This window comes from Corella eumyota, chromosome 5, assembly GCF_963082875.1.
Source record: "Corella eumyota chromosome 5, kaCorEumy4.1, whole genome shotgun sequence".
Classification (NCBI taxonomy): domain Eukaryota; kingdom Metazoa; phylum Chordata; class Ascidiacea; order Phlebobranchia; family Corellidae; genus Corella; species Corella eumyota.
This window is the reverse complement of record NC_137494.1, coordinates 12,989,970-13,004,831: the sequence shown is the minus strand read 5'-3', so window position 1 is coordinate 13,004,831 and position 14,862 is coordinate 12,989,970. Positions and strand designations below refer to the sequence as shown.

Below are 14,862 nucleotides of genomic sequence, written 5' to 3'. Positions count from 1 at the left end.
GAAAGTTTGAGAACCGTAAAATTAATATGATTTAATTTAAAGAATTGTGAAAAATGTAACCAATTTAAAATTAAATTTTTAAGTAACGATGCGTTTAAAGATTGGGTACTAAATAACAGGTTATATCTTATGTTACTATAGTTTAGCCTATTAACACATACAAACTATTTAACCCAATTAAGGTCTAAAAAACAATTGACTTAATTTAAATTAATTTGAACATAGTTCTTTTTTTAATAAAATGAGATATACATTTTTTTTCAAAATATTTTGTCTACGTGAGTTGCCTAAAGTCTGTTTTGCATAGTCACGATATAAAAATAGGCCTAAAGGTGAGCACGTGTTGCAAAAGTCAAAGAAATTGTGCAGTGCCTTATAAATAGGCATCACAAGATTTTTACTGCATTATATGTCAGTTGCTTTTCTAGCATGTCTTAAAATTGTATTTCATAAAGTTTTTTTAAAGGTAGAATTGCTAAAATTAAGGCGTAAGTTATTTATAGGATTTTAAAAACGAGTATTTTTTTTTGATAAATATTAAAAGTTTGCTCGAAAAATTATGTAGTTAGACCGAATTTAAATTTTAAATATATTCAATGTAACAAAGAAAACTAAATGTATTAAAATAGCGATTCAATTGCAAAGAAAAATATTAAATTCGTGCCATTACTAAGCTATACGTCATCTTATTATTAAATAGATAGTCCCTATCGGAAAACGTGCAAAAATAGTTCATAAAATTCTTAAATTAGTCGAAGCAAATTGACGTATGTCATTTCTATCACATGTCCAGAATTGAATTTATTTTGATTTGACTAGGACAGAAAAGCATAGAAAAATTGGTTATTGATATGAAATGGTTTTTCGATTAAATGCGGTTTTAGATTATAATTTTTGGACCCTATATTTATTTTTAGTTTTTATTATTTTAATTTTTAAAAATGGCGTCGGAGATATTAATCCAACGTTCAGTTTTCAACCAAAAAGATTTTAAGACAAAATACAACATTTCTGACCGAAAAACTGACGTCACATTACCTCAGGTCAAAGAAAAGGTCAAGAGTTACTTCAGTTCAAAAGCAAAGGACCCTGGAAAAACAGCAAAAGGATTTTTCTTTAGTATTTTTCCTATTCTAACCTGGCTACCGAAATATCCAGTTAAAGAATGGCTGGTACCTGATTTAATTAGTGGACTAACAGTAGGCGTAATGCAAATACCACAAGGTAATTTTTTATACAAATTTATCCTTAATGTGAGAAGGCCAACTTTACAGCCTAAACAGACAGTAGCATTAGTTAACCTGACCTAGTCCTTAGTTGCCTTTGACAGTTTTGGTACTTTTTGATGCTTTTGATGCGATATTTTAACTGCAAATTAGTTTTTAATTCAAGTAAAGATAGTTTGTAGCGCCTTACACAAAGGTACTACAGAATGGAAGCAGTAGTGATTAAACCAATGACATCGACAGTTTAATTCAACATTTTTTGTCGATTTTTAGCCACATCATAAGCGTATATTTCTGTATAATACCTTATAATATTGGCCATGTATAAAGTTTTGCTTTGTTATTTTAACTTTTTTAAAAACTTACGTTTGTAAGGTTTAATAAGTTATAAATTGGTTCGCATTTTAACAAACGGTGTTTTAGATTTATTTATAGATTTCTAAGAATGCAACTAAATATGGTAATCTGCGTCATTTTGTAATTTATTTATGCTTTGTATATAAATAAGTTACCCGTATGCGTAATGTATTAAAAGAAATGCTCACTAAAAGTGCCTAAAAATTATATTGGTATAAAATAAAATATTTTTTGCTAAAGGCCGAACATAATTATCAGACATCTTCTTTTGTTTAAAAATCTTGTGTTTTTACACATACTGTCTAAGTAATATAAACTGTTTAAATGTTTGCTAATTAAAAGGTTGTTTTTACAGGAATGTCTTATGCGTTATTGGCGGGCCAACATCCGATATTCGGTCTATATACTGCTTTCTTTCCTGTTCTACTATTCACTTTGTTGGCCACTTCTCGACACGTTTCAATGGGTAAGTAAAAGTTGTTACGACATTTAAAGATATTTATACGATTAATACAGGCATATTACATACTATTGACTATACGCTACGGTATGATAGCAGTGGTTATCGAACCCACTACCTCACGTTTGGATGCCAAGAGCTGTAACCACTTCGTTGCCAATTAAAAAAACAATTTGGTAATTATTTTTATCTAAAGTCATTTAAACAATTAAATATCACAAATTTTAGGTGCATTTGCAATTACCAGTCTTATGCTTGGTTCAGCGGTTTCTGGTTTAGTCCCCGACCCAGTTTTTAACTCAACAACTACTGGCGCTATGGAGCAAGTAGCTTGGGACGCTGTTTACGAAGAACGAATTCAAATTTCAGTCGCCGCGAACTTTATTGTTGGAATTTTCTTAGTAAGTAAAAAAGCATATTTAGAATATTTTTAGTCTGTTTAATTACTGTTTATAAGGTGTTACGTACTAAATCTTTTAGTTATCTGACTGACTCTATTAACGTGGTCCGTCCGGTTTATAAATCTGAAAAAAGAGAACATTTTTATAACTTACTAACCTTACCCTAATTTTCCTTTGCGATTTCCGCCCTTATCTGTTTTCCGCATTTATTTCAGTACTAGCCGTTTGAACCTGCGGATGACCATAATAGAGCTCCCTTAAGGGTCTTGGTCTAATAATATCTGGCGTTAATTACTTAGAAATTGGCATTAAAAGGCATACATTCCACTAAAAATTAAAAGTTGTGATCAATTATGATGTTTAAATTGACGAAAACTATTTTAGTATTGTTTTTTTGTGCCATTTGTTGCTACATAAGACCTTAACAATATTTAAAACTAGTGCAATTTAAGACTAGACAGATGTTACAAAATGGTATATTATTTTTAGGTTGTAAAATTGACTTTTTCACATTGAGGATAAACTAAAATATAAATTTTTTTTCAGTTATGTCTCAGTTTCTTAAACCTGGGGTCTATCGTGATTTATCTTTCTGACCCCATGATAAGTGGGTTTACTTGTGGGGCAGCAGTTCATGTGTTCGTGTCCCAATTAAAGGGGCTTTTCGGAGTTAAAATCGGAAGTTATTCGGGTCCCCTGAATGCTGTTTATGTGAGTAAAAAATTAATAAATTTTTTAAGTATAATATTGTCGTATATTGGTAAGGCAAAATTTTAATCTTTTTATATAATACGGTTTTAAAAAATGCTTTTATGCCGTTGAGAATATATAAATGGTATGAACTTTTGCCGAGCCAACACTTAATCAGTAGATAAATTATCGGGCAATTATAATCGATAATATCCCAAACTGCCACAGGCAACTTGAGACTGGGTCGGAGTAACTGATGTTACTCTATGTTTAGGTCGCGCATTTGACCTTCCCACATTGAGGATAAAGATATATACAAAAGAAAATAGTATAAAATTTTTTCTTATTAATTTAAAACAAAATTATTTAAAATTACATTTTTATATTCTCCAAGGCAATTCGTGACATTATTATAGCTTTAACAACATTAGATGAAGCAGGACATACAAAAACATCAGCCACTGTGGTTATTTCACTAATTTGTGTTGTGTTTCTTCTGATTGTTAAGGAAATAAATGAAAGATATAAAAAGAAATTACCTCTTGGCATTCCAATACCTGGAGAAATTATAGTGGTACATAATTTTGAACATTTTTATAAAATTTTTTAATAAATTTTTAATAATTACAGGCAGCATGGTATAGTGGTAAGAACACTTGCTACACTACACATGAAGTCGTGGGTTCAATCCCCACTGATCTCATGCTGTAGCATTCTTGAGTAAGGCGCCATAAACGGTATGAACTCCTGCTGAGCCAGCACTTAATCAGTAGTATAATTATCTGGCAACTATAACCTATAATATCCTAAACTGCCACAGGCAACTCAAGACTGGGTTGGAGTAACTGATGTTACTTTATGTTTAAGTCGCGCATTTGACCTTCCCACATCGAGGATAAAGATTTTTACTTTAAATAAAACTATTTTTGAGAAAGTTATTTAAATACTTTTACTTTTTTTTTAATTTTTAAGCAAAAAATTTTTTTTTTTCTAAATAGGTAATAGTGGGTACTGGGGTTTCGTATGGGGCTGATTTAGCGGGACTTTACGATGTTTCTATAGTTGGAAATATACCAAGCGGGTAATAAACAATTTCTTTTTGTTAAAAAATTTAAATTATTTTTTTAAATTATATACCCTTTTTTGCATTTTTTTACAATGTTTATAATAGAGCGTTGTGGACGATATAAAGTTATATTCAATTTATAGTTGCAGGCAAATATTAGTTGAGAGCTGCAACTAAATTACGACAATTACAATTCTGATTGACAAAATTATCTATACATTAAATATATATTTATATTTACTTATTTTTTAAAGACTACCAGTCCCTGCCCCACCCCCACTTGAAAAACTCCCTTCTGTTGTGGGGTTTGCGATCCCAATAGCGATTGTGGGGTATTCTGTTGCGGTTTCTATTGCAAAAATATTTGGAAATAATTTCGGGTACTCTATCAGACCTAATCAGGTAATTTAATTATTTTTATTATATATTTTAATTTATCCTCGATGTGGAAAGGTTGACTTTATGACCTAAACATAGAATAACATCAACTACTCTGACCCTGTCTCTAGTTGCCTTTGGCAGTTTGGGATATTATAGATTATAATTGCTTGATAATTTAACTGCTGATTAAGTGCTGGCTCAGCAGGAGTTTATACTGTTTATAGCGCCTTACTCAAGGGCACTAAAGTATGAAATCAACCAATTTAAGTGGTATCTTATTTATTTTTGTAAATCATAGCAGCAGAAGCCAAGGGTATTAAACTGAAGACTATGTGTTTTAGAAAAAAAAAACTTTTATGTGTTAAGTTAACTTTAATATTATTACATAGAATATTTTATATTTTAGGAGTTGGTTGCGTATGGGTCATGTAATTTACTGGCCTCCTTTTTCTTTTGCATTCCTTCTTTTCCTTCTATGTCAAGAAGTTGTGTACAGGTATAAAAATAATAAAGAAATAATTTAAAAATCTATATAAAAAATTTTGTTAAAAAATTAAATTTTTTTTATGTTTATCATAATTTTTCAAATCAGAAATTGAATGTTGTAAAATTTTAAATTAAAAAATTTTAATTTTATTTATAGGTAGATAGTGGTGGAAAAACTCAATTGGTGGGTTGGATTTCAGCTTCACTTATTTTACTGGTTCTACTGGTTATTGGACCATTATTTCGAACCATTCCAAGGGTAAGACCATTAAAATTTAACCATTTTTACAGCGAACATTTATAAAATGCAATTATCTCGAAAAAAAAGAAAAATTTTTCTTGATTACTTTATATAAAAAAAAAAGCAATAAAAAAAAGATAAATTTTTATTGATTAGTTATATTGAAATTTTTGTCTTGTTTTAGGCCTGTCTGGCAGCTATAATTGCTGTAGCAATTAAAGGAATGTTGAAAAAAGCTAAAGATTTAAAACCATATTGGAAAACCAGCAAATTAGATGCAGCAGTTTGGATCGTTTCATGTCTGTGCACAATATTTTTGGATGTCGTAAGTTACATTTTGTGACAGTTTTTAGTTACTAATAGGTTGTTGCTACCTTGGTTTATACATAAACAAGTGTTGTAACTGATTTGTGGCAAATAAGATTAACGGTTTATCAAATATTTTTTTACTATACATTTGTTCGGAAATATGTGCCCAAATTTTAAAAAATATTATATTAAAATTAACAAAAATAATTTTTTTTTATCTTAAAGTTTTTTATTAATTTTTTGTTTTTGAAGGTTTTTGGTTTGGTTGCTGGCGTTGCATTCTCACTTTTGTGCGTCGTCTTTCGAACCCAATTTGTTAAATCTGAAACTTTATGTCAAGTCAAACAAACTGAAATTTACAGAAGATGTAACAACGAACATCAAGAGGTAAATAAAATATTGTTTTAATTCTCGATCAGCAGTTTGCTGTAGTGGTTCGCACACTAAGCTTTCTACATGAGGTCCTAGGTTTAATACCTACTGCCTTCATGCTGTAGAATCCTTGTGTGAACTCCTGTTTTCCCAAAAACCAATTACCAGATTAATTATCAGACAATTATATTTAATATTATCCTGAACTGTAAACTTGAGACTGGGTTGGGGGAAACAAAAGATACTTTATGTTTAGGCTATTGATTTTTTTAAATGAATAATATAACGCCTACATTTTAGAACGATTGTTATGTATATTTGGACATTTTAAATGGATTGTAAATATTTTAAAAAAATTTATGCTTTGTTTTTAGAGTAACGTTGATGATTTTGTAGTGATGGCATTCAAAGGTCCACTGCATTATGTAAATAAAGATCGGTTTAGAAAAGCTGTCGTAAAATCAAGTGGCATCGATCCTGCGTTAGAGTCTGCAAGATTAAAAACAGAAAAAGAAAAATTGGAAAAAATTAAAGTAAATTTTTTTCTGAAACTTTTTACAAAATTAAAAATTTTTTATTAATTTTTAATGATTAATTTTTTTTTGTTACTAGAAAAAGACTGAAAGGGAATTAAACGAAACAGAAATTAATCCAAAAAATAGTAACTCCACTATAACTATTGAAAATATTCATTATTCAGGTGAATAAAAATACATTTTTTGTTTTAATAATAAAAATGTAAATAAAATGTTATTTAATATAATAAAAAAAAACATTTTTTTGAATTTTTTTAGAAATGGATATGACTACGCTCACCAAAATTAATATTCACACTGATTCATGCAGGCCTAATGTTAAATGTGTGATAATTAATTGTGGTCTTGTGAGTTTTATGGACTCGGTTGGACTAAAATATATTACTAAGGTAAATTGATTTTTATTTAAATTTTCAAAAATATTAAGTAGCTAATTTTATTTTTTAATGATCATTTCTTGATGTGGGAAGGTTGACTTTACAATGTTAAGAGTAACATTAGTTACCCGACCCAGTTTCAAGTTGCTTACGGCAGTTTAGGATATTATTGAATATAATTGCCTGATAATTAGAAATAAGTGCTAGTTCAGCAAAAGTTTGTATTGTTTATAGCGCCATATTCACGTGCACTACGGTATAACAGCAGTTGGGATCGAACCAAGAACCTCATGTAGTGTATCCAAGTGTACCACTACACCACGCTGCCGTTTTTTGTGTGTTATAGTTGAATTTTAAATTAAAATATTTTTACTTTAAAATTTTTTTTTTAGATTTTTCAAGAGTACAAAAATATTGAAATTAAATTATTGCTAGCTGCAGTATCAGGTGAGGTTTAATTTATAATAATTTTTTTAGTAATATTTTCTTACATTTTAAGAAAATAATATTTTTTTAATTTAAAATCTCAGACGACATTCAACATATTTTACAACTCGGCGAATTTCACAAAAAATTTGGCGATGACGTCATTTTTCTGACGACGCACGATGCGGTCACATGGTGGCGTAACCACGTGACCAACCAAGACGACAACAGAAGCGAAACAACGACGTTTTAGACAAAAATGAAAGATATGACGTCATAATTACTATAACGTTACTTATATTAATAACTGTTTTTTTCATATTTTTATATAATTTGCAATATTATGAAATAAATGTTCTTAAAATGATTTTTTTTTATATTTTATAAACAATATTTACTTCTTGCCAATATCATTTTCGCTTGATAACTTTTTTAGAACCAATTTTAAATTGTTTTATTCACCCTAAAAGAAAACTAATAATACATCATTTTGACCAATGTTTAAATGTTAAGTTAGCACACGTTTTATTCCTTTAAATGTAAAAATTGCACTCAATATGAAAATAAATGTAAAACATATGTTAAACTAAAAATTTAAAGGTCAAAAATATTTTGCAAAACTGTTTTATGTATTTAATTACTTATTATTGCTTGTGTATTAAATTAAAACTTAAAAAAAGCAAATATGTTGTTTTTTGTATTGTAACAAGTGGTTTATACATTGTACGGTCATATATATATTCACAAAATATAGTTTTTAAAAATTGCGCCAAGTGGGATTCGAACCCGGGATTTAAGATTACATTTCGCAAGTATGTTTACAAATTTTAGATCACGTGATTTTGTTTTGAAAAATCAGCTGTTTAATTTACGTAGTGTTTGATTTATGCCTTAATCTAATTGTTTGCTTTTAATCAGTTCTTTTAAACTTTTGGGTAAAATGCACGAAGGATTGATTGTCTTCAACTAAATCAGGTAAAGTAATAAAATTTGGATTATTGATACCTAGATTTAAGTATAGCCTTGGTGTTTTTGCTAAATTTGACCGAAAATCAAAAAAAAAATTTTTTTTTTTGCAAAATGGACTCTTGCAGTCTATTATAAGTCATTTAAACGTTTTTAAAGTGGCCTAAATTATTTAAAAATCACGTTTTTATTTAAAAATTAAATATGAAAAAACGACTCTTGTGCATCATCTTGCGGTAAAAAAACGAATTACAAAAAATTAAAAAAAAAATTTGACACTTTTTTTAGCAAAAAAAAAACCTTTCAATCTATTGTAAGTCACCTAAGCATCTTAAAAATTATTTTTTTAACGAATTTCGGCGATATATTTTTTCCTCCCAAAACAGCGATTTTTGGCATTTTCTACAAGGGTATATTATATAGCCTTGGTGTTTTTGCTAAATTTGACCGAAAATCAAAAAAAAAGTTTGTCCATTTTTATGCAAAAAAGGCACTTGCAGTCTATTATAAGTCATCTAAACGTTTTTGAAAGGGTCCAAACCTTTTAAAAATTACATTTTTATTAAAAAATAAAACATGAACAGAAACGACTCTTGTGCATCATCTTGCGGTAAAAAAAAAACGAATTACAAAAAATTTAAAAAAATTTTTTTTTAGAGTTGCAAGAGTTGCGTACTTACTTTAAAACTAACAAATATGTTAAAACAAATAATTACGTCATATTTTGTGATTGGAATATTCTACTTATTTTAAAATTAAATTTTAATAAAAAAAATTTTTTTAAGTCGTTAGCCGGAATCGAATCTAAATCCTTGTTATAACCAAGCCTAACGCCACCTAAGAGAGATACTCGTTTCTTTATCTTAAAATAAAACCAACGCCTAATTGACTACAGACTTTTTTTAGAATTTAATCTAAAAACAAACAAATTTTGCCTTTAACGTGTTATCATCAGTTTGCTTTGACTGTTTTAAAGTTTTAGTTTTGTGAGTTCACTGTATTGTAACGTTAATTAGTCTCGCTGCCATCTCTACGTTTACCTATTTCGTAAACTTCAAATCTCGCACTAAGTTCAGTATATAACATATGTATTAACAAAACGAGAACCAACACTATAAAGCAACCAAACACAACCGTTCATCAGGCTGTACACCTCGACACCCTCTCATCTATTCATTTTTTACACTTTAACTTACAAGTCACGTGATACAGACAACAAAGATAAGATGTGCCCACGTGACTAAAGGTGTAAGCACGTGACTAGGAATAGATATCAAGTTCTAGTAAACAAGTAAATGGTGAATTTGTTACAGTATTCGAAAATCGTAAAAAGGTATGCAGTGATAAATAAATCTACAAACTTAATATGATGTTATATTTATCTTAGTATTGCTAGTTTGCAGAAAAAGATAGCATGTATGGAAATTTAATTTATGTTTGCTCACTCGACAATTACTTCGTCTTTTGAATTATTAACATAATTTTTTTTTAATAGAATTGTATTTTTTTGTTGTTATATACGCCGTATTGCATTTTTTTGTGTATTGTCGTGGTTAAGGCGTATGACTTACAGTTTTTCACTCTAAGTTCGATTCCTTCGGTTGTCGGTATAATTTTTTAAAATTTTTCATAAGTTGTTATTTAAACGAACACTACATTTTAAGGGTACCTTGGTAGTTAAGGGCCGCTCAAATAACAAATTTTGAAAATTTGATTCTGAACGGAAAACAGATTCTGAACGGAAAACAAATACATCGAACAAGGCGTTAGTAATCACAGACTCCTCAACCACAAGCTTACCAAGACATTTTAAAAACACTTGCAATTTCCCAGCAATTTTTATAAAATATGCTTTTTTTTATATTTTTAAAATAAGTTTATTGGCGTATTAGGTCATAGGGTCACTTGGTGCGAAAATTAGTCGAAACAAAAATTTGCCCTCATAACTTTTATAAATATTAATATTTTCGAATGACATTCTTAAAATAAGTTCATTAGGCGACTGGTGTTATGATAGTAAAAGGAATTTAAAATTTGAAAAAAAAAATTATCGAAAATTTTTGTACCAATCTACATATGCGTATTAGGTTATAGGGTCACGTGGTACGAAAATTAGTCGAAACAAAAATTTGCCCTAAATTTTTTGTTTTTAATTTTTTTTGCAAATTTCTTTATCTTGAATTTAAGTTAACCCAATGCGCATTTATTAAAACTTAAAATTTTGATTTTTAAGAAACAGCAATTTATATGAAATATGCTCATAACTTTTATAATTATTAATATTTTTGAATAATATTCCTAAAATTAGTTTATTAGGCGACTGGGGTTATTAAAGTAAAAGAAATTTAAAATTTGAAAAAAAAATTATCGAAAATTTTTGTACTAATCTACATATGTGTATTAGGTCAAAGGGTCACTTGATACGAAGATTAGTCGAAACAAAAATTTGCCCTAATTTTTTTGTTTTTAATTTTTTTCGCGAATTTTTTTATCTTGAATTTAAGTTAACCCAATGCGCATTTATTAAAACTTAAAATTTTGATTTTTAAGAAACAACAATTTATATGAAATATGCTCATAACTTTTATAATTATTAATATTTTTGAATAATATTCCTAAAATAAGTTCATTAGGCGACTGGGGTTATTATAATAAAGGAATTTAAATTTTGAAAAAAAAAATTATCAAAAATTTTTGTACCAAAATACATATGCGTATTAGGTTATAGGGTCACGTGGTACGAAAATTAGTCGAAACAAAAATTTGCCCTAATTTTTTTGTTTTTAATTTTTTTTGCGAATTTCTTTATCTTGAATTTAAATTAACCCAACGCGCATTTATTAAAACTAAAAATTTTGATTTCTGAGAAACAGCATTTGATATAAAATATGCTCATAACTTTTATAAATATTAATATTTTTAAATAATATTCTTAAAAAAAGTTTATTAGGCAACTGGGGTTATTAAAGTAAAAGGAATTTAAAATTTGAAAAAAAAAATTATCGAAAATTTTTGTACTAATTTACATATGTGTATTAGGTCAAAGGGTCACTTGATACGAAGATTAGTCGAAACAAAAATTTGCCCTAATTTTTTTGTTTTTAATTTTTTTCGCGAATTTCTTTATCTTGAATTTAAGTTAACCCAATGCGCATTTATTAAAACTTAAAATTTTGATTTTAAAGAAACAGCAATTTATATAAAATATGCTTATAACTTTTATAATTATTAATATTTTTGAATAATATTCCTAAAATTAGTTCATTAGGCGACTGGGGTTATCATAGTAAAAGGAATTTAAAATTTGAAAAAAAAAATTATCGAAAATTTTTGTACTAATCTACACATGTGTATTAGGTCAAAGGGTCACTTGATACGAAGATTAGTCGAAACAAAAATTTGCCCTAATTTTTTTGTTTTTAATTTTTTTCGCGAATTTTTTTATCTTGAATTTAAGTTAACCCAATGCGCATTTATTAAAACTTTAAATTTTGATTTTTAAGAAACAGCAATTTATATGAAATATGCTCATAACTTTTATAATTATTAATATTTTTGAATAATATTCCTAAAATAAGTTCATTAGGCGACTGGGGTTATTATAGTAAAAGGAATATAAAATTTGAAAAAAAAAAATTATCGAAAATTTTTGTACCAAAATACATATGCGTATTAGATTATAGGGTCACGTGGTACGAAAATTTGTCGAAACAAAAATTTGCCCTAATTTTTTTGTTTTTAATTTTTTTTGCGAATTTCTTTATCTTGAATTTAAGTTAACCCAATGCGCATTTATTAAAACTTAAAATTTTGATTTTTGAGAAACAGCATTTGATATAAAATATGCTCATAACTTTTATGAATATTAATATTTTTAAATAATATTCCTAAAAAAAGTTTATTAGGCGACTGGGGTTATTAAAGTAAATGGAATTTAAAATTTGAAAAAAAAAATTATCGAAATTTTTGTAACTATTAAGAAACAAGACTTTTTATGGTGTTGCTCACCTGATATTTGCTTTATCTTTTAAAATGTTAAAATTATTTTTTTTGATACATTTTTTTTATTTTGTTATTATGTACGCAGAATTGCAGATGTCTTTGCATAACCATAGTGGCCTAGTGAATAAGGCTAAAGCGTAGCGATCTTGCATGCCGGGTTTGAATCCCACTGATATACGATGCATTTCTAGACTTCCGATTTTATTAAAAAAATATGAATCTAATAATCAATGCATATAAAGTCACAAGGTAGCTTGATATGAGAATTAGTCAAAACAAAAATTTGCCCTAACTTTATTGTTTTTAATTTTTTTTTCGCAATTTTCTTTATCTTGAATTTAAGTTAACCCAAAGCGCATTTATTAAAACTTAAACTTTTGATTTTTGAGAAACAGCATTTGTTATAAAATATGCTCATAACTTTTATAATTATTAATAACTTTGAATAATATTCCTTAAATTAGGTCATTAGGCGACTGGGGTTATTAAAGTAAAAGGAATTTAAAATTAAAAAAAAAAATTATCGAAAATTTTTGTACTAATCTACATATGTGTATTAGGTCAAAGGGTCATTTGATACAAAGATTAGTCGAAACAAAAATTTGCCCTAATTAAACTCAAAATAAAAATTACCCCAAACTTTTGTTTTATTAAAAATTTTCGCGAAATGTTTTATCTTGAATGTTAGATAGGCCAATGCGCGTCTAATAAAATACAAAATTTTAGGTTATGAGATTTCATAAATTTTTAATAAAAGTTTCATAACTTTTATGAATATTAATATTTTCGAAAAATATTTTGTAAACACGGTAATTGGACCTGTGCGGTTCTAACACAACAATTATTTTTCGATTTAAAATTTTTAATTTTTTTTTTTTTCAAAAAATTTGTATGCAATATCATTGGCCAAAAATATCACGTGACCTAATTAAACCCAAAATAAAAATTACCTCAAACTTTTGTTTTACTGAAAATTTTCGCGAAATGTTTTATCTTGAATGTTAGTTAGGCCAATGCGCGTCTAATAAAATACAAAATTTTAGGTTTTGAGATTTCATAAATTTTTAATAAAAGTTTCATAACTTTTATGAATATTAATATTTTTGAAAAATATTTTGTAAACACGGTAATTGGACCTGTGCGGTTCTAACACAACAATTTTTTTTCGATTTAAAATTTTTTATTTTTTTTTAAAAAATTTGTATGCAATATCATTGGCCAAAAATATCACGTGACCTAAATAAACCCAAAATAAAAATTATCTCAAACTTTTGTTCTATTCAAAATTTTTGCAAAATGTTTTATCTTGAATGTTAGTTAGGCCAATGCGCGCCTAATTAAATATAAAATTTCAGATTTTAAGATTTCATAAATTTTTAATAAAAGTTTCATAACTTTTAAGAATATTAATATTTTCGAAAAATATTTTTTAAACACGGTAATTGGACCTGTGCGGTTCTAACACAACAATTTTTTTCGATTTAAAATTATTTATTTTTTTTTTTTAAATTTGTATGCAATATCATTGGCCAAAAATATCACGTGACCTAATTAAACCCAAAATAAAAATTACCTCAAACTTTTGTTTTACTGAAAACTTTCGCGAAATGTTTTATCTTGAATGTTAGTTAAGCCAATGCGCGTCTAATAAAATACAAAATTTTAGGTTTTGAGATTTCATAAATTTTTAATAAAAGTTTCATAACTTTTATGAATATTAATATTTTTGAAAAATATTTTGTAAACACGGTAATTGGACCTGTGCGGTTCTAACACAACAATTATTTTTCGATTAAAATTTGTTATTTTTTAAAAAAAAATTTGTATGCAATATCATTGGCCAAAAATATCACGTGACCTAATTAAACCCAAAATAAAAATTACCCCAAACTTTTGTTTTACTAAAAATTTTCGCGAAATGTTTTATCTTGAATGTTAGTTAAGCCAATGCGCGTCTAATAAAATACAAAATTTTAGGTTTTGAGATTTCATAAATTTTTAATAAAAGATTCATAACTTTTATGAATATTAATATTTTCGAAAAATATTTTGTAAACACGGTAATTGGACCTGTGCGGTTCTAACACAACAATTATTTTTCGATTTAAAATTTGTTAATTTAAAAAAAAAAATTTGTATGCAATATCTTTAGCTAAAAATATCACGTGACCTAATTAAACCCAAAATAAAAATTATCTCAAACTTTTGTTCCACTCAAAATTTTTGCAAAATTTTTTATCTTGAATGTTAGTTAGGCCAATGCGCGCCTAATTAAATATAAAATTTCAGAATTTGAAATTTCATAAATTTTTAATAAAAGTTTCATAACTTTTATGAATATTAATATTTTCGAAAAATATTTTGTAAACACGGTAATTGGACCTGTGCGGTTCTAACACAACAATTATTTTTCGATTTAAAATTTGTTAATTTAAAAAAAAAAATTTGTATGCAATATCTTTAGCTAAAAATATCACGTGACCTAATTAAACCCAAAATAAAAATTACCTCAAACTTTTGTTTTACTGAAAATTTTTGCGAAATGGTTTATCTTGAATGTTAGTTA

The 14,862-nt window shown here is 27.2% G+C and overlaps 1 protein-coding gene across 1 annotated transcript; it reads left to right on the top strand.

Annotated features, from left to right (window-relative positions):
- Positions 1-516: 516 nt before the first annotated feature.
- On the top strand, positions 517-7,891 carry LOC145752147 (prestin-like). The gene is made up of 16 exons (XM_082568366.1): positions 517-1,224; positions 1,939-2,049; positions 2,272-2,444; positions 2,991-3,155; positions 3,529-3,708; positions 4,133-4,215; positions 4,455-4,602; positions 4,988-5,077; positions 5,225-5,326; positions 5,493-5,633; positions 5,870-6,004; positions 6,364-6,522; positions 6,602-6,689; positions 6,784-6,914; positions 7,295-7,349; positions 7,433-7,891. The coding sequence occupies exons 1-16, from the start codon at positions 942-944 to the stop codon at positions 7,579-7,581; spliced, it is 2,193 nt and encodes a 730-aa protein (XP_082424492.1). The 5' UTR covers positions 517-941; the 3' UTR covers positions 7,582-7,891.
- Positions 7,892-14,862: the final 6,971 nt, after the last annotated feature.

Coding starts and splice junctions, on each gene's coding strand:
- LOC145752147 (XM_082568366.1), top strand. CDS start 942: ATGGCGTCGGAGATATTAATCCAACGTTCAGTTTTCAACCAAAAAGAT. Junction 2,050..2,271: donor TTCTCGACACGTTTCAATGG/GTAAGTAAAAGT, acceptor CACAAATTTTAG/GTGCATTTGCAATTACCAGT. Junction 6,005..6,363: donor GTAACAACGAACATCAAGAG/GTAAATAAAATA, acceptor CTTTGTTTTTAG/AGTAACGTTGATGATTTTGT.